Raw genomic sequence first — 22,976 nt, 5'->3', positions numbered from 1 at the left:
TGTTGAGCAAATTGCAAAAGCAGAGCAGTATTACTCAACAGCTTTGAGCAGCAGATGGTGAGGGTTAGGAAGACAGCTTCAAGCAAGTTGAGGGTCGTTTGCATGGATTTGCACAGAGATTTTTTTCAGTTTGGTTCACACTCCACAATGCTCAATGCCTTCTTTGAGTCAGAACTCAGGCCCTCCAGAAATAAAACGACAACTGATGAGCTTAAACAGAACAAGGTTAGATGCTTTACCTGCAATAATGCCATCCATCTGTTCCAAAGCTGCAGCCAGCATCTCACTTGCATCACTCATCATTTTCTTGTTTCTGTAGGGAAGCCACTGCAATACCTAAAATAGAAGTGACAATGTGACACATGCTGGGTAACACTTCAGAAACCAAACTATGAAAAGCAAGCTGCAGTGGACAAGTTTTACTGTGCTAGACACAAGAGCTCTGTCCTCCGTTACTAACATTACAGGTGCAAGACATCCAGACCTGCCCTAGCCTGGGATGCCCAGGAAAGTAGCATTGATGTGGCATGCTGGGGGGAGGGGGGTAGAAAAAGCTGCATTCCTGAGCAAAGTAAATTTCCAACAGCATGCACTAAACTAGTCTTTCGCAGAGCGCCTGTTTCCTTCTAAAATTAACTCGTAGCTTTTGAAAAACAGTGTTTGAAGAATTCTCACGTTAACTGCTCTGTTACCTTCGACAGAACTGCTCAGGAGAATCACTTCAGGATTAGAGACAATATATTTTGCTCAGAGCAGCATGGAAACCTTGCAGGAGAGTATTAAAAACAATGTCAAACCAAGTAGACCAAGCCTGCAAAATTTGCAATTCACCAAGTTGAGTTGCTCACCAGCTACAAATGGCACTCCACCAAGCACCATTTGCCTGAGACTGCAAAACCAGGGAAGTGGTCAAATACCATGGCAAGCCATTACACAATGCTGATGGCCTACTTTCGGTTTGGAGGGTCAGAAGCATCATAGGCCTTTGGCAGATCCTTCCATTGGCTATGCAGATGTCCTGTGTTAGGTTTTCACAAAACAAACTTAGTTTTTTGGTTTAAAAAAAACAAAAACCACATCACTGCCAACCAAATTCAAGCGCTCACATTTGTTTCTGCTGATCCCAATTTTTCTTCTTAAAAACCCTAACAGGGTGCCATAATCTATCAAAATTCAAGGGGACAATTAAGGGGTGGGTTCCCCCTCAATGGTACTGATAATGCTTGCAACAAACTAATTTTGTGAATAGACACAAAAGGGAATACAATGCACAGATCCTTAAGTTTAGATCATGAAAACTCCAGAAATGCATTTGGCTAAAATCATAATGCATGTACAAATTATTTCAGAGACTTTGAAATCCAAATCAAGTATTTATTTCAGAAACATTCTCTAATTTATATCTCTAAGGGCGCAATCCCAGCCCCTTATGTCAGTGCTTTCCAGCACTTACTTAAGGGCAATATAGCTCTGAGGTAAGGGAACAAACATTCCCTTACTTTGAGGAGGCCTCTGTGAGTGACATTCAACTTTAGGATGCAGCACATGTCCCATTGGCACAGCTATGCCAGTGCTAGAAAGTACTGACATAAGAGGTTAGGATTGCGTCCTAAAACAAAATAACTGAGAGTTGGTAAGTATAAGCACATTCTCCTCCCCCCTCCCATCTCCAGCACTTCCCTGCAATTTAAAATCAACTAAGGACTCCTTGCTCTGGCTACTATCTGTGACATTGGTTCAATTCAGACACACTATACTGTGGAATGCAATAACTATGGTTTGAGCTTTTGAAGAAATCAGGCAAGCATGTCCTCATACTGTTCGTCTGCTTCTGTTACTATCACCTCAGCACCCAAGTTCCTAAATTCTATGTCACAGCAGCATCTGAACATAGAGCAATGGTTGTAACTATGATTTGTCAATTCAAACATCACATGAAGCCAGTGTCAGTAAAAACCATTGCAAACCTACTTTGGAACAGGGTTTCCAATTCTAGTTTGTCAAACTATCATTAAGCCAATGCAGTAAATAGATGAGTTCAGATTGTGTGACCCAGACTAAGGAGACCTGGTGTTAAATCCTTGACTCATCCATGAAGTTCACTAGGTGACCTCTGAGTCAGTAGCATGTTCTCAGCCTAACTTACTACACAGTAGTACTGCAAGGTTAAAAGGGATATGGGAGAGAAGCCAGCCCAGGTATAAAAATCAATTCTGCAATGGTTGTAATATTGAATATTGTTGTAATATTGAAGCTAGGCAGGAGCTACAACTACAAATCTGTTCCCTACTAACCAGGCAAGGTCAATCTGGGGGAATACTTCAGATCATGTGACCCCGCCTGGTACCTAGAGGAGCTTCCCACATGCAACATTTGAGGGTGGGATAAAAATGTAACAAGCTACTGCACAGTATAGTACTCATAAGTAGTTTTCCCAGTAGCAGCACCACAAAACTGTGAAATAGCCTCCCCAAAACATCTATCAGTGCTCTCTCTCTCTCTCTCCCCCCCCCCATTTTCTTTTTTAATTGGGTTTATTCTTTGTACCTTTCTGTGGGTAATTAGAGAAGGGAAATGAATAAAAAGTGAAAATACCAAAAAAGCTAAAACTGACAGATGGACAAGAGAGAAGAAATCATATTACTCTAGGGAGGTGCTAAATACACAATTTTAAAAATAAGCTGTTAAAAGAACCTATTACACTAAGGTGAATGGGAAACATTCTCAGACCTTTTTTCTGTTGCTTCGAATATTTTTAAAAGATGAATCTTGAAATCTGAGCTAATGCCAATATGCTGGAGTCAAAAGACTAATGTTCAAGTGAAAATAGATGCTGGGGGCTTTACAGTCTTCCCCCCACCTTATGAGAGTAACTCATTCCTGAAAACCCCTCATAAGATGAAAACTCTCATAAGTTGAAAATATACCCAGCTTTGGTAACTCCCTCCCCTTCCATGTTCCATCCCCTCCTTAATCCCAGACTCCACCCCTTCACCCCTCTTGCAGCAAGTCCATCAGGAGGTCATTATCTTCTGGGCCTTCCTGGACCCTCCTCACTGTTCTGATGTAGACTATGAGGCACAGCTGCGGCCTGACCAGAGCACCTACTGTTCATACAGCTACCATTTGGTCCAGTACCTGTTGCTTGTCATGCCAGCAAACCATTTCCCTGACCTCCACTGTGCTTCCCAACCCAGCAGGTGGCCATGGGGGTCATTCACTGTTGGCCCATCCGGCACCCCTCTCCACTCCTTGTAACGGCAAGTTCTCATAATTCGAATGCTTGTATGTCAGGGTATGACTGTATAACTTCTTCCTTCACCGATCCCCTGCCTCCACAAAAAAAGGGGTGCGTTTGTTTCTCAAATGAAAAATCAACTTTAGTTGGATCCTTTAAGCAAGTAACCCAAATCATCAATTTCTAAACCTTACAAGGATAGAAATTTTTAAGAACCCACCCACTATTTTCAAAACTTCACTGTTCTGCTCATGGCACATTCTGGGCATGGTGTACTCAAGGAGAAACACAAGTTTCCAAAGCAGCTTACAAACACTAAAACAGCCAATTAAAAATTACATCAAAAGCAAAGATCATTAAAACCAATTCTGATCAAGGACAAAATTTCCAGAGATAGTGACACCACTGAAAACCTCCATGAGTAGTGGACCAGTGAGCAGGGCATCTCCCAATCATCTTACAAGCAGGACACATTCAAACAGCAACAATTGCCTGATCCTCAAAGCAAACAGGGCCCAAGACTTTTAAGCGTGTTCTTAACTCCCTTACTGACATTAGACTTAACACTTTGTTAACAAAGTCTAAAATTCACTAGCTCGTTCCCTCCAAGCACAGTAGTTAGAATGTTGGACTCAGCAGGGAAGACTAGTTCAAATCACATGCTTTGTCATGTAGCAATGCTACAGTGTAGCACTGTATTGAAACAAGAGAGTGACTGGCCAAAAGTAATTCAATTTAATTTGCGTAACAAGGATGTTGCAAGAATAAAATTGGACAATTTCATGTGGAGAATCCTGAGCGCCTTGAAAGAACGGCAGGACACAGACTCAGACATGTTGCTACAGTGTTTTAATCATAAGGTAAGTTTAGTTTGGCCCAGGGGTAATTGCAATGTGTCCTGATACTATGCTAAATGGAGGCAGACAACTCCCGCTTAAATCTAATCAATTATCTTCAGCCTTTGCTTACAGTTGCCTAAAGGTAAAATCCCCAGTTCCTTCATTCAGGATACAGCAGAGGAACAAAATGTTGCAGACCACAAATCCCAACTCTTTCCCCCATTTGTCCTTATTATTTGGAGGAGGGGGGGAGAGAGAGGGAGAGAGAGAGAGAACGAACTATGTACAACAATTCTTCTGGTTTACAAACAAGCAATTTAAATGAGTATGGCTCTCAGTGAGTTTGGGACCCCATTCCAAAGCCTAGTTTGTATCCCTTTCCCACTGCTTTGTTGAACCATTATGACTTTGCACATGATAAAGCGCACAGATGTAATTTGCCATTTCAGACTGTTGGTGTGAGATGGAATATGTAAATGTTTTTTCTTTTAAAAAAAGTCTTCACTACACATACAAAACTAGCACCTACAAAAAATAACCTGTTTATTACGTGCAGAGTTTGTTTGCTTTGTCAATCTGGAAGAATTTTAAATATTCTGTTTCCTACATACAGACTGACTTTTTTAAAAGGAAAAAGGAAACAATGTATTGAAACAAAGTTACATAAGCATAAGCACAAACAAAATGACAACAAAAAAGGGAAAGAGATAGATATGCGCCAGATAATATACATAAAAGTACAGAAAGACTGCAGCAATCTATACTATAAACCAGGGCTGTCCAAAGTTTTTGGCAGGAGGGCCACATCGTGTCTCTGACACTGTGTCAGGGGCCGGGGGGGGGGAATTAATTTAGATTTAAAATTTGAATAAATTTACATAAGTTTCATAAATGAATATATTACAGATGAACTTATATGAAAGAATGAAGGTCTTGCAATAGCTCAAGGCCTGTAAAAGGCCTTGCACAAAGGCCTTGCACAAGGCTGGCCTTTCCTTTGCTGCCACTACTGCATCACAGACATGAAACAACAAGCAGTGGAGGGAGCCCTCATCCCACAGCTCATGTGAGAGGTCAAACAGTTGTCCTCACACTGAGAGCAGCTGCGTCGGGCCCGTGTGGACTCCAGCAAATCTCCGGAGGGCCAGAGGCTCATTGGAGACTGGGGGCTCCCTGAGGGCAGCATTGAGAGGCCTCAAGGGTCGCAAGTGGCCCCAGGGCCAGGGTTTGGGCACCCCTGGTATAAACCAGTGGCTCCCAAACGTTTTAGCACCAGGATCCTCTTTTTAAACAACACTCTATATCAGGACCCACCTTGGTTTACCAGACTTTTAAAAAGTAGATCTAGAAATATTTTATATTATTTATTTATTAGTAATAATAGCCAGAAAGACCCTCAGATATTTATCTCCCTTTATTTACACATGCTTTCAAACTTCAGCTCAGCCCCTTGCAGGGCAATTGGCAGCTGTCTTGCAAACTGCAGGAGCCGAGCTCTTTGCAGGGTATTAGCAGTTACAGTATCTGATTTTTGAATAGCCTCAGGGCTTGAGGCAATTTAACTGATTTTTCCATCACCCCATCAGTGGGTCCCCAACCCACAGTTTGGGAACCACTGCTTATAAACCATACTCCATAAACAATGAATACGTGATACATATAAATCTATGAAAGGTTTCCAAATTAATTCATAATTGTCTTCTGTAAGCTATTCATTCAAATGCTGATAAAGTTAAAAGGTCTTTAATCCACTGAGTAGTGGTAGCAAGGAGCCATTTATCCTTCTAATGTTTTAATGTGTCTTTCAGTCTACAGGCTGAAATACCACTATCCAGCTACAGATGCAGATTGGGCATTACAGCTTTAGTGTATTCCCTGCAGCCTTATTTCAATACACCCACACCGCCAACCACCCATTCACATTCCTCCCCAGACACGTGCCCCACTCCATGTGTCTGAGTGATGGAAAATCCAGTCCTGAATGAGTCGCATGTTCAACAAAATACATCAGCACATGTCTAGACTGAAGACACAAAAGAAGATCAAGTGAAGGAGCAGCACCAGCTTGCTTGCAGAGTGACTCAGACAAACAAAAGCCTAATGGACCAATGAGAGCAATCAGAACCTGCTGTGCTAAAGTTCAGCTTTTGTAGGCTTTTGTAGGTTTTGTTCAGCTTTTTTTTTTCATTAAAAGCTAAATGAGGGATTAACCTTCCTACAAGTATTTGCAGCCACTGAACTTTGTCTAATCCATCAGTTCACATTCTGTCTCTTTAAAGTCTAATGCTTTGGGAAGTTCAGCAACAAGCCACATCTCAGTTTCCAAAGGCAGAAAAAAAAAGAAATAAAGTCAATACTATATGCACAAGTTGACATGCCACTTCATTACACACAAACTGTGTTCACTTTTGTTTACTTTGTTCACTTTGCATTCACAAGTTTAACTTGTGTTAAACAACTAGCGGCTTTGTACCAAGCACCTTGGTGCATCTTAGTGCTTTTAACCTTGGAACATCTCTTAACAAATGGCTATGTGGCATACTAGCCATGATTACAAGACAGAAAGCTGGGAGAACAGGAAGATTAAGGAACCTAATCAAAAGCTCATTGAGGCAACTAGTTTTTTCCACTGGTGACCATGAACTTTGGAGTACAGATTATATGACTTAAGGCTTTTCTCATATCAAGGTATAAGGAGAACCAAAAATTATGTAATATCCTGGTATCATTAATATACAAGTCCTGTGCAATATACAACCAGCTACTCTATATTATCTTGAACCCCATTCAAAAAAATCAAGATCTCCTGCACCAACAAAAATATTATGGGGCAACATGGCCACAGACATCAAAGGAAGTGGTGTGATTTACCAATACAAACTTAAAACAAGTTATTGATAATACAACTTGGTAAATTTACCAATACAACTTTGCTAACACAAAGACAGATCACTCATTTTAACACCACCAAAGTTTCCACCTTATGAACTGAAGCTGACCTGGAGAAAGAGCTGAACTAGAGAAGTAGGGACACACACACACTTCAATATTTTCTCATGGGCTAATCACAAGTTACATGCAAATGTGTGCAGCAGCTTAAGCATTATCCTTACCCACAGGTTTGACATCCATGAATTTCACTATCCACAGATGCTGAGCTCACAGCTGGAGGGCCTCAGAGGCCTTCCTGAGCACCACCAGAAGTGACTTTCGGTTCATGCTGGCAACTTTCACATCCAGGGGTGTTCCGAGGCTCTCCAGCCGCAAATTTAATCATAAGTGGAATTTGGTATCCGCAGGGGTCCTGGAACAGATCCCTTGCAGGTACCAAGGGCCCACTATACAACTAGGCATCTTGGGACTGATCAGGAGCTAACAGTTCTCCAGTGTCTTTCAGGACTTCATGAATGCTGATCATCATTTACAGTTTGAGCCATCCAATGGGATGTCTGATAGAACAAAGTGCACACTTGGCAGGACTATAAGTGTCAAGAGTAAAATTTTAGTAAGGAGGAGCAAAGAGTTTGATGCACATGCATTTTCAATGACGTGTGCCAGACATAATTCAATTAGAAGCACACTCACTCACTGCATTTTGAGATTAGCTACCTGTTTTATACATAATGAGACCAGCTCAGAAAATTTTTTTTTAAACTGCAAAGTGATTTGTCTCTAGTATGCTTACCTTGCTTAACAAGCTCACATAACTATGTGTTATAACAGCCAGTGTTGGACAGAGATACACTCCCAAGCATTTTAAGAATCTGAAAAACAGAAGGAGAAGGGGTTGCTCCCCCATTCGAGTTTCAGGCACAGAGTATTGCTATGTGCTCAATTTTTTTTTTTTATGAAGCAGGGTATAAGACAGATAAACTTATCTCTTTCTCCTCGCAACACACCGAAATATATACAGACAAGATGCTGTAAATTACTAAAGATAAAACTTGGTACACATTAGCATTGGAGAGAGAACATTGACTATAAATCCAGATACAGCAGAAATCTAAAGCAGAAGCTCAGACAGAGAAAAGAAATGTGCATATCCAGGCTTTTGTTTCCATAGCAAAGGTCAACCCTTCTTCAAACCTACTCACAAACATAAACAAATGAAGGTTATTCATTTAATCCTTGAATGCTATCCTACAACTTAATAGACCTGAACCTGCAGATCCTCTCCAGTTGCAGCAGAAAGATTGCCTAGTCCCCAGCCTCCCCTAAAGTGCTTTAAAATCCATCACATCTATTCTCAACACAGGTCTGTAAGATGGGCCACTATAAATACCATTTCACAATCAGGTCTCGGAGGCAGTAATTTACCCAAGGCCACCACACAGGCGTTCCATATACAGATATGAACTCAAGCCCACAACATATTGGTCGAGCATTATCCTTATTTGGTCATTATCCTCAATTCATTCAACTTAAGGACATTGAACAGGATCATGCCTCCAATCTCTTTGTGCCCCTCTGGTCTAATTCCCAACATCCATGCATTCAGCAAACATTGGAGATATGCTCCCCCTCCAATGCATTTGGAGGATAATGAGTAAGTAGCTATACTATTTAAAGGACAACACTGAACCTATTTTTGACACCCTCCTCACCAGGATTCTCTCTGAAGAGAGACTGGGAGGAGCAAGTCTCTCACTTGCCTGCTCTCCCAGAACCCCCTGCCCTTCTCACACTGCAGGAAGATAGAGGCCCAAACTAGATAAGATAGTTGGAAACCAGCATCACCTCTAAAGAACATCTTCTATAGTCAAACAAACATGAGGTCTTCCATTTTGTGTATTGACCACATTTACTTCTTCCCCAGCAGTAAGGATGCTGGTTTAACGCCTGCTCTTGATGGCTACCTTAAAAAAAAAATTCTGGGGCACAGGTAAGGACCTCCAAGCAGGCTCACTGGATCACATCACAATGCTGCACAATAGGATCACATGCCCATTTTTCCTGGTTTCACACTCACACATGGAAGTGATCCATCACACCATAGCTACCTCCAGCATTTGGGCCTGGCACCAGTGCCTCAGTTTGGTGTTGGAACCTTCATTATTTTTAGGGCTCACTCCTAATGTCAGGGAATTGGCCTCTCAGAAATGAAAGTCTAAATCAAACTCCTCCGAATATGGCAATTTGTGGGTATAACCGCCAGAAGTCTAGGCAATTTATTATCTCAGGCTGCCAGTTGGCTGCATGTGCCAACAGTATGTTCACAAGTTTTTCATAAAACATTCTATCTTTGTACATCAAAAGATGCCCCTCCATCCCATCTGCAGGAAAGAAGGCTTGAGCGTTAAGAATAACCTTTGAATGACAGAATAAAAGCTCCTTGCATTTACGCAATGACATATGCCTCTTTCGATAACCTACTTTCCAAGTTAGGGGAGCTCAATCTTGAAAGGAAAGTAGTAATCTACATGAATGAATTCAGCATGCTAAAAACAGAAGCAGTCAGATCAAAGAGTTGTATCATTCTGCAAGCATCAGTTTCAAATCTGCAGCATGAAGCATACATTTACAACATCCTTGCAATTTAAATAATAGACCCCTTCACGATCTGGTCCATCTGCATAATAAAGAGCCACATTTTTCAAAGCTGATGGATGAATATATTGGATCTTGCTTAGCACTGCTGGTAACAGTTGGGTTTTGAAATCCATTCACCCTCTACCACAGTATCCAGTGAGGTAGGAGAGCCAGGTAGGCACCAAAATGAATCGGCGACTATCTGTTGGATCATACAATAAATGTACATGCACAACATGGGGATTTCCAGCCTTTTATTGGGCTTTCAATTTATCCCATCACACAGTCTCAGAACAAGTAATAGATTAACTAGTCTACCCTATGCTTGTTTACCAATAGCCAGTTTACATGAACATGCCTACACCAGTTCCAGAAGAGGCATGGTTCAAGCTTTTACTGAAGCTCCAGGGGATGAAGGACAATGGTTGCAATTCCCAGAGCCTAGCACAATCAACCCCTGAAAATTTCTTTTGTAATCAGTAGAAGGAAGAGAAGAAGAAAGCCTTAGCTATTTTTGGAGGCACTCTGACCACCTCAACCCAGTGCAGACCAATTCAAAAGCACTGTGCTTTCCTCTCCTGCTCTTTTAACAGAAGGGAGTGTTCCTCGGCCACACTTGCTGGCATAGGCAGGCAACCTCAATTGTGGCTTAGTAGCCGAGACCAGTCAACAATTGTGGAATGCTTGTAAGAAGCCAACTGAGACAACAGAGCACTGGTACTCTAAGGCCGCAATCCTAACCAACTTTCCAGCACTGACATAAGGGCAATGCAACTCCAAGGTATGGGAACAAACATTGCCTTACCTTGAGGAGGTGTCCATGACTGCCTCCCAACTGCAGGTTGCAGCATATGCCCTTCTGGCACAGCTGTGCCACTGCTGGAAAGTTGGTTAGGATTGCACCCTAAATGACCTATCAGTAGCTACCTTGATTTTTATCTGGGGGAGTGTCTTCTTTCAAGTCAGGAAACTAGTCTTAATCACTGACATCTAATACCCCTCAAATAGCAGGCTGAAGTGTGCGAAGACATACTATCTTTTGAATTAAAATTGGCAAAATATTTCATTTGTAAAGCAGAAAGGTTAAAAGTGTACAAGAATTACCTAGTAGAGGACAATTCTTTCATTTTTTCCCCCAAGTTAACTTCTAAACCTCTCCTTTGGCTGGAAGACAGAGGCAAGCTTACTCAGACACAATGGACAGCCTACCTAGGTACACATAGTGCTGCTTTATCTCTGTATTGGTAGCCACCAAAAGATGAAAAGCCTCAAAAACAGAGCCACAGCAGAACTATAGCTGCCAGCAAAGTCTGATTGGAAAGAGGCACAATCAGAATAGGAAAACATGCAGAAACACTGTGGGAAGTCCCCTCTGAGGGTGTATACATTGGGCTCACAAGATCCTTTAATCCAGTGGTCCCCAAACTGTGTGCTATAGTACCCAAGGGCGCTGTAAGGTGTCCCTGGTGGCTTCTTCTCTCCTGGGCACCACTATCCTGAATCTCATGAGATCTCAAATGGTTCAAGATGGTTGTGCCTGTAAAAGCCAGGCGATGGTGCCGCCATGACAAGGCACCATGAACATAATAAGTTTGGGAACTGCTGCTTTAATTATTTAATCTGTTGCAGTTCTCTTGAAGCATATAGTTCGAAAAGGACCAATCTGTTCCAAATGATCTACTAGCTGTTATCTCATGTTAGCAGCACAATTTAGAAAATTGTGTTATCAGCACAATTTAGTAAAGCAGTATTTAGTGTGCTCTACTACATACTACATTGCATCCTGGGATTTCATGCATACAACCAATAGGACAACTATAATCCTTGAAGAGATTTTTTCAAAAAATACAGTACATAGATTAGAAACAGAGAGCAGGAAGGAACAGCTAGGTACTGACTCCTGCAAAACATTCCACACCACATGAGTCACTGCTTGGGCACAACCTAACGAAAGAGACAACAGAGTAACGTAGAAATGCAGAGGTGTGGGGGGGGGGAGTTCACATGCCACTTAAGGGCACAACCTAAGAAACAACAGAGTAACGTAGAAATGCAGAGGTGTGGGGGGGGGAGTTCACATGCCACTTAAATTTCATTGAATAAAATGGTTTATTGCAAACACACACACTCACACACCACCACCACCACAACTAAGTTATAAAAAAAGCGAATGAGATAGGGAGAGCCACCCCTTAGAGCAGTGATTTTCAACCTTTTTCATCTCTCAGCTCTTTGAGAAGGTACTAAAATTGGCAAGGCACACCATCAGTTTTTCGACAATTGACAAGGCACACCATGCTGTTGGTGGGGAGCTCACATCCCCATTGGCTCTATTTACAAATGACCCTCCCTCAAACTCTCACAGCACCCCTGCAGACCATTCTGGCGTGTGGCACAGTGCTTGAAAATGGCTGCCTCAGAGCAACCAACAATGCCTTGGAGACACATTTGTTAAAACCCAGAACAGATGCTCCTTGACAAAGAAAACTATACAATTAAAAATCAGGTGTTGATATAATCATAATTGAGTATCCCTCAAGTATATTAAACACTCACAAATAGGAAGAGAGTTTCTCTTAACAGCAGAGATGGGGGGGGAGAATGTATCAATTTTAAGTAGGCTAATGCTAGTCACATCAAAATGAAAAGAGGTTAGAAGCAGGAAAATGACAAACACATACACTGAAAAAGAAATCCTTCTGCACAATAACCATCCCAACATCAACACAGTACATTAGGAAGGAATTTGCCATGGTGCCTATGCATTTTTGAAATTGCTGTCAGGATGATTTCAGACAAACATTCACTTCCCCCCCCCTTTCCAGAACACCACACAGAAAATGATCCATGAGAATTCTTGACTTGCACAGCTGAACCCCTTATTCGGCTTAACAATTTGTCAAGGCTAGACAGCAAAAGCCAATTTCAAGCCAAAGTAAATTTCCATTATCAGTCGAGTACTACTTCATGGGCTATTGAAATTCCAGTTGCATTTCTTACCCTTAAATATGAAGAATTTAGTCTTGTGTGTAAAAGAAAAGGTGTGCTTTCTGCACAGTTTCCACCCCAGTCTGGTTGCTAAGGCTATGTGCTGTTTCTAAGAGTTGGTGGAGAGAAGCTTCATTTTTAAATGACAATCAAAACCCTTCTGGCAAGATGAGTTCTACATAAGTATTCTAAAACATACATACACACAGAGCTAAAATGTTGCTTTTTTGAGAAAGCAAAAGGTGGGGTGTTAGTACATTGAAATATTTATGTACAAAAAAACCACATTAGTGTGCCAAGAGTACTGCCTTGAATAAGAACTTTAGAATGCCAGTGCGATCCTCTGGGCGAACTGTGCAATCTCCCCTTGTCCCTACTGTATGCCACCAACATCTTTCCAATGTCTGCTGTGTCAAATAGCCTTCTGGTCAAGACTGGGGGGGGGGGGGTTTGCCTAGTGCTTTCTGCAGTAGGCGAAAAAGAGGATGAGGAAGCACATAACCCAAGGGCCTCTTCATAGTCTCTTTACCACAACTAAGAGTTCTAGCATTATGCTTGCATCACTGGGACAAAACCGAGGGGAGAAAGTGAAACCATCATAGCTATATTTTGAATATATCCATGGCCTTCAGACAACACTGATTTTTTAATGTGGTGTGCAATACACCATGAGAGATAGACAGATTAGATAAGGCTTTAGTGTTCCTGAAAATTGTCTACTGTCTGAAACACCAGGGGAGAGGTGGCATCTTGGGTCTGCACAGGTCCCAGAAAGGCAAAGATGAGAACTCGAATTTTGGGACTCGAGTCAAAGTTGCAAAAACACCTGTTTTTTGCTGACTCGTGCACTCGAGTCACACGCGTCAAAGACTCAGGCATGACTCAAGAATTGGGTCTACTGACTAAACAAATCATGAATCTGAAAAATTTGAATCCACTAGTCTGTGTGTGCTTGCTTACTTTTTTTGTGGCATGAAATACCTCGTGGGGCTATCTGGAAGCCAGCGAGCAGCAGGGCTCTTGCTTTGGGTAGCTGCAGGAGGTGGGGAAAGGGAGGCAGGAGTGGCTTCTCTGGTCCATCTCTGACAACAGGACAATTGACTGGACAAAGTCAGTTCTGCAGTCTAAGGCACCGTAACCTAGAATAGATTTGCAAGTTTGCAGACATTCTGCCCCACTCGTGCAGTCATCATGGAAGAAATAAAATAGGAGCACATCAGCCCGCACTGGCCAGACACTCAAGTGATCACACATACAGTCTCTGCACAAAATTTGAAACTTGCCAAGGCTCCAAACTGTGAAGGCATCCTCTATATCAGGGGTGTCCAAACTTTTTGGCAGGAGGGCCACATCGTCTCTCTGACACTGTGTCGGGGGCCGGGGGGGGGAAGAATTAATTTATATTTTAAATTTGAATAAATTTACATAAGTTTACATAAATGAATACATTAAAGATGAACTTATATGAATGAATGAAGGTCTTGCAATAGCTCAAGGCATATAAAAGGCCTTGCACAAAGCAAGGCTGGCCTTTCCTTTGCTGCTGCTACTGCATCACAGACATGAAACAACAAGCAGTGGAGGGAGCCCTCATCCCACAGCTCACGCGAGAGGTCAAACAGTCGCCCTTACGCTGAGAGCAGTTGCGTCGGGCCAGTGTGGGCTCCAACAAATCTCTGGAGGGCCAGAGGCTCATTGGAGACTGGGGGCTCCCTGAGGGCCACACTGAGAGGCCTCAAGGGCCGCATGTGGCCCCAGGGCCGGGGTTTGGGCACCCCTGCTCTATATATTTGGTTCTGCCCTGTGCAAATACCAAGCATGCAGTTTTTGGGGGAGGGGGAGGGTGCATGGCAGTCAGCAGGTACTTCAACAGGCTGATATGCTCCTAATTTCCCCTTGCACACTGCCTGTGAACAGAAGGAAGAATGTCTGCATTCAGCACAACTACGTAAGACAGCTAGATCTTAAAAGAGAAGCAGCTAATCCAAAAATATTGTTCTAGTTCCCAAAAGTCCAAACAAAACAAAACAAAAAAACCACCCCACTTTTATGGGGTTTATGCCCTTTTGGAATCCTGTAGTTGCTAGGCTCTAAACTAGAAGTCTCTAAACTTTTAGGCCAGAGGGCCACAGCGAATATCTGGCATGGTGCTGAGGGCCAGAAAAATAAATAAATTTTCAATATAAAATTTAAATAAATACATTAGAAAGCCTAAGGCCTTCAGAAAGCCACTTCTGGTTTTTCAGGAAAACCAGGAAGTGATGTTTTTAGGCCTTTAGAAAGCATTCTGAAGGGAGGCACATGGCCTCCGCAGCCCTCCAGACACAACTGGAGCACAGCTCTGGTCACATTCAGTTGAACGTGCCAGAGGCATGCAGGTGTCCAGAGACTTGCCTCAGGCCAGACAGAGGCTTGTTGCGGGCCGGAGTTGGAGACCCCTGCTCTGAACAAGATGGTGCACTTCTCTTTGAAAGAAAACAGCAACGTACCTTTATTAATACCAGAGCTGCTTGGCAAAGCTGTAGTTCTAGTACTAGTACAAGTACTAGCTCAGATTCTATTGTGAAGTATATTTGCATTCTCTTTCATACAAAACACAACAGTATATATCGAATGTAATTTCGGAGGCACTTTAGTAATTTTTACACAGGTAATTTCCACTATGAGCAAAATTGCTGCCCATGGAAACAACCAAGGACTGATTCAGATGAATAATTTTCCAAAAGAGGTCATAAAAGAGACGTGCAGCACAAAACTAATAAGAGTGTTTTATAATCAAAAGGAACAAACACATACAGAGATTATTCACCTGTTTCTTCTGTTATGTCAATTATGTATCATGGGATTTAATAAGACATAACATTAGGGCGGTCATAAATGTCCTCATTTGATCATACGAGTTAAAGATGACTGATTGCATCTTCACAAGCTTGCATATGAACATATGATACAGCATCTCATTTTGTGCCTGATTATGTGCCTCTAAGAAGGCACCTATCACCTGTTTTCTTTGTAACTACTTTTGCTTTTTCTCTTTTACATATAAATATTTATGTAACTTAAACTGCTGCCTGATTAACCAGAAGTATCTATTTTAGTTATAGTATTTTACTTGATTCACTTAATTCAATCGATTCAATATTATGATTCATTATTGTAAACCTGCAATAAAAAGTGACTAGAAGGAATTCTGGAACAAATATGAAACGTTAACTCTCCTCTTTTTATCATCCATTTGATCTTATGAAGGCATGACAAACCCTTTTAAAGGTATTTCTTTTAAAGGTATTTCTGTATTAGTTCAGAGGTGGTTAATTTCTGTGTTAGCTCAGAAATACTTTTAAAGGTATTTCTGTATTAGTTCAGAGGCAGCTTTGCTTTTTTTTCATCATCAATTCTCATTGGTAACATGAAGACTTCTTTAAAGCCACATTTGCCCAAGTGTGGTAAAAACACTCACCACCACTAGAAGAGGGGGAATTCAAGCAACATAGAGATAATTATAGATACTAGTCATCTATAATTGACTATAATTAATAGTCAAATAATCTATAATTGATGATATACTAAATATATAATTTAGTATAAAGTTACTAAACTTCCATGATTAGCGTACAGTCATAAAGCGAATGAATTCCTGTAGCATCCACCCAAGTACCAAGGAAAACTTTACCACATATCTACACCCAATCAGAAACGAGGGGAAAGCAAAGTAGTGGTTGAATTCTCCCCCTCAGGCATGTGCATAGTACAACTAGCTCCCCACAACTGCACAGCTAATATACACAGTGGCTAAACTAGGGTTTGCATCACCTGGTGTAGAAGGCCAGCGCATCAGCCGCCTTGGGTGCCCTCCGGGGAGAAAGGCGGATTACAAATCAAATAAATAAATACGTAAATAATTAATTAACAGTATTTATATACCGCTTTTCAACTGAACGTTCACAAAGCGGTTTACAGAGAAAAATCAAATAACTAAAGGGCTCACAATCTAAAAAGATTCTAAATAATCACCCCTATGATGGACCTCTTCCCATGCAGAGGGCAAGATAACACACCAAGCAGTAGACATGGTGATTTATTACTGCCCTGCTGGTTTTTCGGCTGTAAATTTTGATAGAATAGAGGCATTTCAACATGGTTTGTTTCATGGCATTCTGCATGAAATTACAAATTGATTCACACACACACACACACCCCAGTGACCTCACTGCCATACTAAGTTGTCCACTTGGTAAATGGCTACCATGGATACCCACAGCCACCCAACTCATCTGGCTTGAGACAACGCTTCAGAACTTGCAGTAGCTACAGCAGGGCTGGTCAACATTCATATTCTCATTGGTGACTTCACAAGGAAGACAAGACTAAATTAAAAAGTGACTCAGTATGTTATTCCGACAGGCACTGAATGTGTGTTAAAAATGGAAATAAATGTTAGCAAGACTGTAATGTGATGAGATATGGGGGGGGGGGAGCCTAGGACAGGGGAAACAAACATCTTATGTTTCAAGCACAGTTCATAACACTTCTAGCCACTACACTTTAACCTGAGCTTTCAACAGGCAAAGTAGTCAGTGATGATAGAAGACAACAGTATACACAGTGGCTAAATCTATTAGCATTCCAGAACACCTGCTGGTAACCAAAAATAAGAACCTGCTCATTTATACCTGCTCAAAGCAAGCAATTAAAGCAAGAAAAGAATTTTTCACATTTGCAAATGAAAACTACAAGTACAAGAAGCGGAAATGACGATACACCAGCTAACGTTTTGTGAAAACAAGGAAAAAGATAGGGAAACGAATATTTAGATATGTCTGGCTTGGCAATTATTCTAAGAATAAGGTTGTGCATGCACTTCCATGGGGGTGGCAGTATGTTAAATTCTCCTTCCTCAGCAATTGCTCTCTCTCTCTCTCTCTCTCTCTCTCATTCATCAAGTTTCTAGTCCTTATGGCTGTGAACTTCTGCTTGAAACTGTGGGCAATGCCCACAGAAATATCACAAGCCTGAGCTTGGAGGGAGGGGCGTTGAATAAGATTTCAAATAGATGGGGGGAAGCTTCAAACAAACAAACAATGTAAAAACAGTAAAAACTGCAGAACTTATTCTGTAAAGTAGCATTATACAGATCATAAAATTCAACTCTTCTTGACACAGAATTAGACTGCCTGGAGGCAGAAGTTTATTCTCTTCCCTCCCCCCCCCCTCGCGCTTTTACTCCAGAAAAATATTGCTTCAGCAATGAACCCCCTCAATGGCCCTGAATAAACCACAATTTCTGCTACACACCCCATCCCCCATTAGCAATAAGGGGATAGTAGTGATCTGCTGGAATTATAAAAAGGCCTCTCTGTAGAGTCTACATTAACCTCCTTTCCCAAAGCAACACCACAATTTCTTGGTAGGATACCCAGTTCTCATCCTATTAATCTTCCTGCTACATTCCTCTGCAGAAGTTCAACTGGCCAAAACATTTGCCTTTAACATGCATGCGCCCATCCCCACATTTTCCTTTAGACACAGCTTCTCATCCCATAATATCATTCATTCTTCTCAACTGCTTTCATACCCTACTTAGCAAGGGGTGTGTTCTTTTGCTCATCACACTTAACAGTGCTTCCAGGTATGGTATTTTTCAGGCAACTGGCACTCAGAGGTTCACAGGACAAGAGAGCTCACCACACGCTAAAACTACAGTTGCTAGATTATACTACAGGTGTGTGTTGCTTAATGACAGGGATGCGTTTCTATGCAACCCCCATCAAGTGATGCTGATGTTAAACAACATCACCTGTTCCAAGCTTCTAGAGCTGGGGGGGTAGCTGTGCACCCTTCACCTCCTGAGGCTTTTCAGAGCCCTGCAGAGGCCGTGTGCAGAAGGCTCAGAATGGCCAAAAAAACCCACAACTTTTGGTTTCCTCGGGGAACTGGAAATGACTTTTTTTTGGCCTTCTGAAGCCCAGGGAAGCCTGGGGGGGGGGGGTTGGCTGATCGGTGACAGACTGTTGCATATGCAACCAGTCTGCTGGTCAGAACATCGCTAAGCAGCGTTCACCTGTATTTCAGGGTAGAGGTGGTAAAGTTGTAAAATTGGATATTCTACAAAAATAATTCCCACTCACAGAACATTAGCATTTCCAGAAGAAATCTAGGTTAGAGACAGACCCCCTAGCATCTATTATTTGAAGCTGAATAAACTTTTTATATAGTATAAGTATTGGCAACCTTCAGTCTCGAAAGACTATGGTATCGCGTTCTGAAAGGTGGTTCTGGCACAGCGTCTAGTGTGGCTGAAAAGGCCAATCCGGGAGTGACAATCCCTTCCACACCGGGAGCAAGTGCAGTCTGTCCCTGGTCTGTCTCCCTGGCTATGGGCCTTCCTTCTTTGCCTCTTAGCCTCAGACTGTTGGCAAAGTGTCTCTTCAAACTGGGAAAGGCCATGCTGCACAGCCTGCCTCCAAGCGGGCCGCTCAGAGGCCAGGGTTTCCCACTTGTTGAGGTCCATCCCTAAGGCCTTCAGATCCCTCTTGCAGATGTCCTTGTATCGCAGCTGTGGTCTACCTGTAGGGCGCTTTCCTTGCACGAGTTCTCCATAGAGGAGATCCTTTGGGATCTGGCCATCATCCATTCTCACGACATGACCAAGCCAACACAGGCGTCTCTGTTTCAGCAGTGAATACATGCTAGGGATTCCAGCACGTTCCAGGACTGTGTTGTTTGGAACTTTGTCCTGCCAGGTGATGCCGAGGATGTGTCGGAGGCAGCGCATGTGGAAAGCGCTCAGTTTCCTCTCCTGTTGTGAGCGAAGAGTCCATGACTCGCTGCAGTACAGAAGTGTACTCAGGACGCAAGCTCTGTAGACCTGGATCTTGGTATGTTCCGTCAGCTTCTTGTTGGACCAGACTCTCTTTGTGAGTCTGGAAAACGTGGTAGCTGCTTTACCGATGCGCTTGTTTAGCTCGGTATCGAGAGAATGAGTGTCGGAGATCGTTGAGCCAAGGTACACAAAGTCATGGACAACCTCCAGTTCATGCTCAGAGATTGTAATGCAGGGAGGTGAGTCCACATCCTGAACCATGACCTGTGTTTTCTTCAGGCTGATTGTCAGTCCAAAATCTTGGCAGGCCTTGCTAAAACGATCCATGAGCTGCTGGAGATCTTTGGCAGAGTGGGTAGTGACAGCTGCATCGTCGGCAAAGAGGAAGTCACGCAGACATTTCAGCTGGACTTTGGATTTTGCTCTCAGTCTGGAGAGGTTGAAGAGCTTTCCGTCTGATCTGGTCCGGAGATAGATGCCTTCTGTTGCAGTTCCAAAGGCCTGCTTCAGCAGGACAGCGAAGAAAAATCCCAAACAAGGTTGGTGCAAGAACACAGCCCTGCTTCACTCCGCTTCGGATGTCAAAAGGGTCTGATGTGGAGCCATCGAAGACAACAGTGCCCTTCATGTCCTTGTGGAAAGATCTGATGATGCTGAGGAGCCTGGGTGGACATCCAATCTTGGGGAGAATCTTGAAGAGGCCGTCTCTGCTGACCAGGTCGAAAGCCTTTGTGAGATCTATGAAGGCTATAAAGAGTGGCTGTCGTTGTTCCCTGCATTTCTCCTGCAGTTGTCTAAGGGAGAATACCATATCAGTGGTGGACCTGTTGGCTCGGAATCCACACTGCGATTCTGGATAGACGCTCTCTGCAAGTGCCTGGAGCCTCTTTAGTACAACTCGGGCAAACAGCTTTCCTACAACGCTAAGGAGAGAGATGCCGCGGTAGTTGTTGCAGTCACCCCTGTCACCTTTGTTCTTGTACAGCGTGATGATGTTTGCATCCCTCATGTCTTGAGGTACTCCACCTTCTCTCCAGCAGAGACAGAGGATTTCATGCAGCTCAGTGACGATGATCTCTTTGCAGCATTTTAGGACTTCAGCAGGGATGCTGTCTTTTCCAGGTGCCTTGCCAAAGGCAAGGGAGTCCAGGGCCACGTGAAGTTCTTCTAGGGTTGGTTCACTGTCAAGCTCTTCCAGCACAGGCAGGCACTCAATGTTGTTCAGTGCTTCTTCGGTGACTACATTTTCTCTGGAATATAGCTCAGAGTAGTGCTGCACCCAGCGTTCCATCTGCTGTGCCCGATCCTGGATGACCTCGCCTGTGGCAGACTTCAGAGGGGCAATTTTCTTCTGTGTTGGACCTAGGGCCTGCTTGATGCCATCATACATCCCCTTGATGTTGCCCGTGTCAGCTGCTATCTGCATCTCGGAACAGAGCTGGAGCCAGTAGTCGTTAGCACATCTCCTGGCAGTCTGTTGGACTTTGCTGCGAGCAGTTCGGAGGACCTGCAGGTTGCGCTCACTGGGACAGGCCTTGTATGCTGCTTGAGCTCTCCTCTTTTCCTCAATGACTGGTGTCAACTCCTCAGAGTGGGCTTCAAACCAGTCTGCCGCCTTGTTGGTCTTCTTCTTTTTATATAGGGGAACACTGAATAATACTGTTGCCTACCTGCATTATAAAGGTTTAGCATGCAATGAAATTGTTGTTTTTGTTTTGTTCAGATATTACATCTGAATCACAGTCCCAGACACAAACAATGTACACATTCAAATGCTAAGTCAGGGGTGTCAAACATAAGGCCTGGGGCCAGATGTGCCCCCCCACCCCCAAAGCTTTTTATCCGGCTCTCAGTTACTGAAGTGTTACAGCTGAAATGGCAGCTCACATGAAAATTGGGCTTTCCCAAATCTTGAAATATGATCAAGATTTGCATACTTTCTCTTCTGTCATTTGCACATATATGAGAACAGGGTCTGATTTCTGGCCATTAGCTGCTTAATGATGTCACTTTCTGCTTAATGACATCACTTCCGGCCCTCAGCTGGAGCCCTGAATGCTGTACGAAGCCTCTGTGCTAAGTGCTATGAGTCCAGATAAAGACTATGGGCAGCACTATGCCAAAACACTAGCAACAGTTCTAACCATCCTAACAAGTCAGATATGCTCTTTCTCCTCCCAAATAAGCAGCTCTGTCACTCCTAGAATGATATCAGAAATCAGCTATATGCGTGCTCCTTTCTTCAAGCTACACAGAAAACCATAGTTCTTCAGTCCCATCACAATCATAAATCCCTCAGTGCACACTTAAACATTTATAGTCTGCAAGGGAAAAGAATCCACCCTTTTACCCCTTAACCACAGCAACAGCAAGCAAGCCCGAAATTCCAATAAAGGATGTTAAAAATAATCTCATTATACTGCACACAGTGTCATCTATAATTCGAAAAAAATGTTTAGTTTTACCGGGTGGCCTACTTTCTAAACAAGAATTAATTTTTATTGACTAATATTCTCGTCAACCTACTTCTGTCACTACCATGCAAGCCTCACAGTATGGGCATAGTTTGCATAAAGAAGTTTCATATATGTAATTATCCAGCCAAATGTTTCAAAAGTTCATATTATATAAACAGAAAATTCAAAAAAAAAATCCATATACCCATTTTGCACAGAGATTCCACTTGGATCAGCTGGATTGGGGAGAAAAGAAAACATTCATTTATGGATCTCCAATTGCTAATATAAGCAAGGAAATGCCATACATTCCATCCCACACAATACAGATATATTATGGCCCCCCTTTGGTTTAACAGCCTTGTAGAAATGGGTACCTTAAAAATGTCTTTTCAAGAAACCAACAATCTTAAAAAACCCACTCTCCATACATAGCTGTTCTAGCTATTTGTGGCCTGAACGGGGGGGGGGGGGGGAAGAGATATAGGAAACTTTCCTCGGCAGGTTGCCTGGAAGCTACACTTTGCTGCCACAAGTGACTAAGGGCCCAATCCTATCCAACTTTCCAGCACAGTGCAATGCAGCCCTGAGGTAAGGGAACAAATGTTCCCATGACTTGAGGAGGTCTCTGTGACTGCCTCCCCACCACAGCATGCAGTGCATGCCTCATTGGCACAGCTACACCAGCACTGGAAAATTGGATAGGATTGGACCCTTAGTGAGCAGTTACTTCCTTACAAGGTTACTTAAATGTAACATGTCATTAAGCCGGAACATCATTTCTTGCTGCTGTATTACTGGAGCAACAGAAACAGTGATGGGTAGTGGAATTTTAGGCTTATCTCAACACAGGTTATATGAAATGATGTGATACACCTTAACTAGGCAGGAAAAGATTTTGTTCTTCCAAATAAGTAATATTTTTATTAGACATCTTAAACAAGTGTCTGGGTGCTGTAATGAAACATACAAAGAAACTAGTGCACACCCCGCAGCAGAGCAGCTTACCCTCTCCTTCAAGATGTGGAGTCAGAGCAGTTTTTCTTGCTTTTCACTTTTAAATACAGGCAGACCATCCTGTTTTCCCAACACTCCCTGTCATT

General features: G+C 42.7%; 1 protein-coding gene across 7 annotated transcripts in view; it reads right to left on the bottom strand.

Moving 5' to 3' along the window:
* The window catches only part of PPFIBP1 (PPFIA binding protein 1), a 140,583-nt gene that overhangs the window by 53,729 nt on the left and 63,878 nt on the right, over window positions 1-22,976 (bottom strand). For 6 of the 7 annotated variants that reach the window (XM_066633066.1, XM_066633068.1, XM_066633070.1 and 3 more), the window contains exon 3: window positions 240-336. In XM_066633066.1, the coding sequence (XP_066489163.1) occupies window positions 240-303 (64 nt within the window). In that variant the 5' untranslated portion in view covers window positions 304-336. Of the gene's footprint in view, window positions 1-239; window positions 337-7,762; window positions 7,842-22,976 lie in introns of all 7 variants that reach the window. The other variant, XM_066633067.1, reaches the window with a different exon arrangement.

The sequence above is a fragment of the Tiliqua scincoides genome, chromosome 7, assembly GCF_035046505.1.
Source record: "Tiliqua scincoides isolate rTilSci1 chromosome 7, rTilSci1.hap2, whole genome shotgun sequence".
Taxonomy (NCBI): Eukaryota; Metazoa; Chordata; class Lepidosauria; order Squamata; family Scincidae; genus Tiliqua; species Tiliqua scincoides.
Note: the sequence above shows the minus strand (reverse complement) of the source record. Positions and strands in the feature narration are given on the sequence as shown.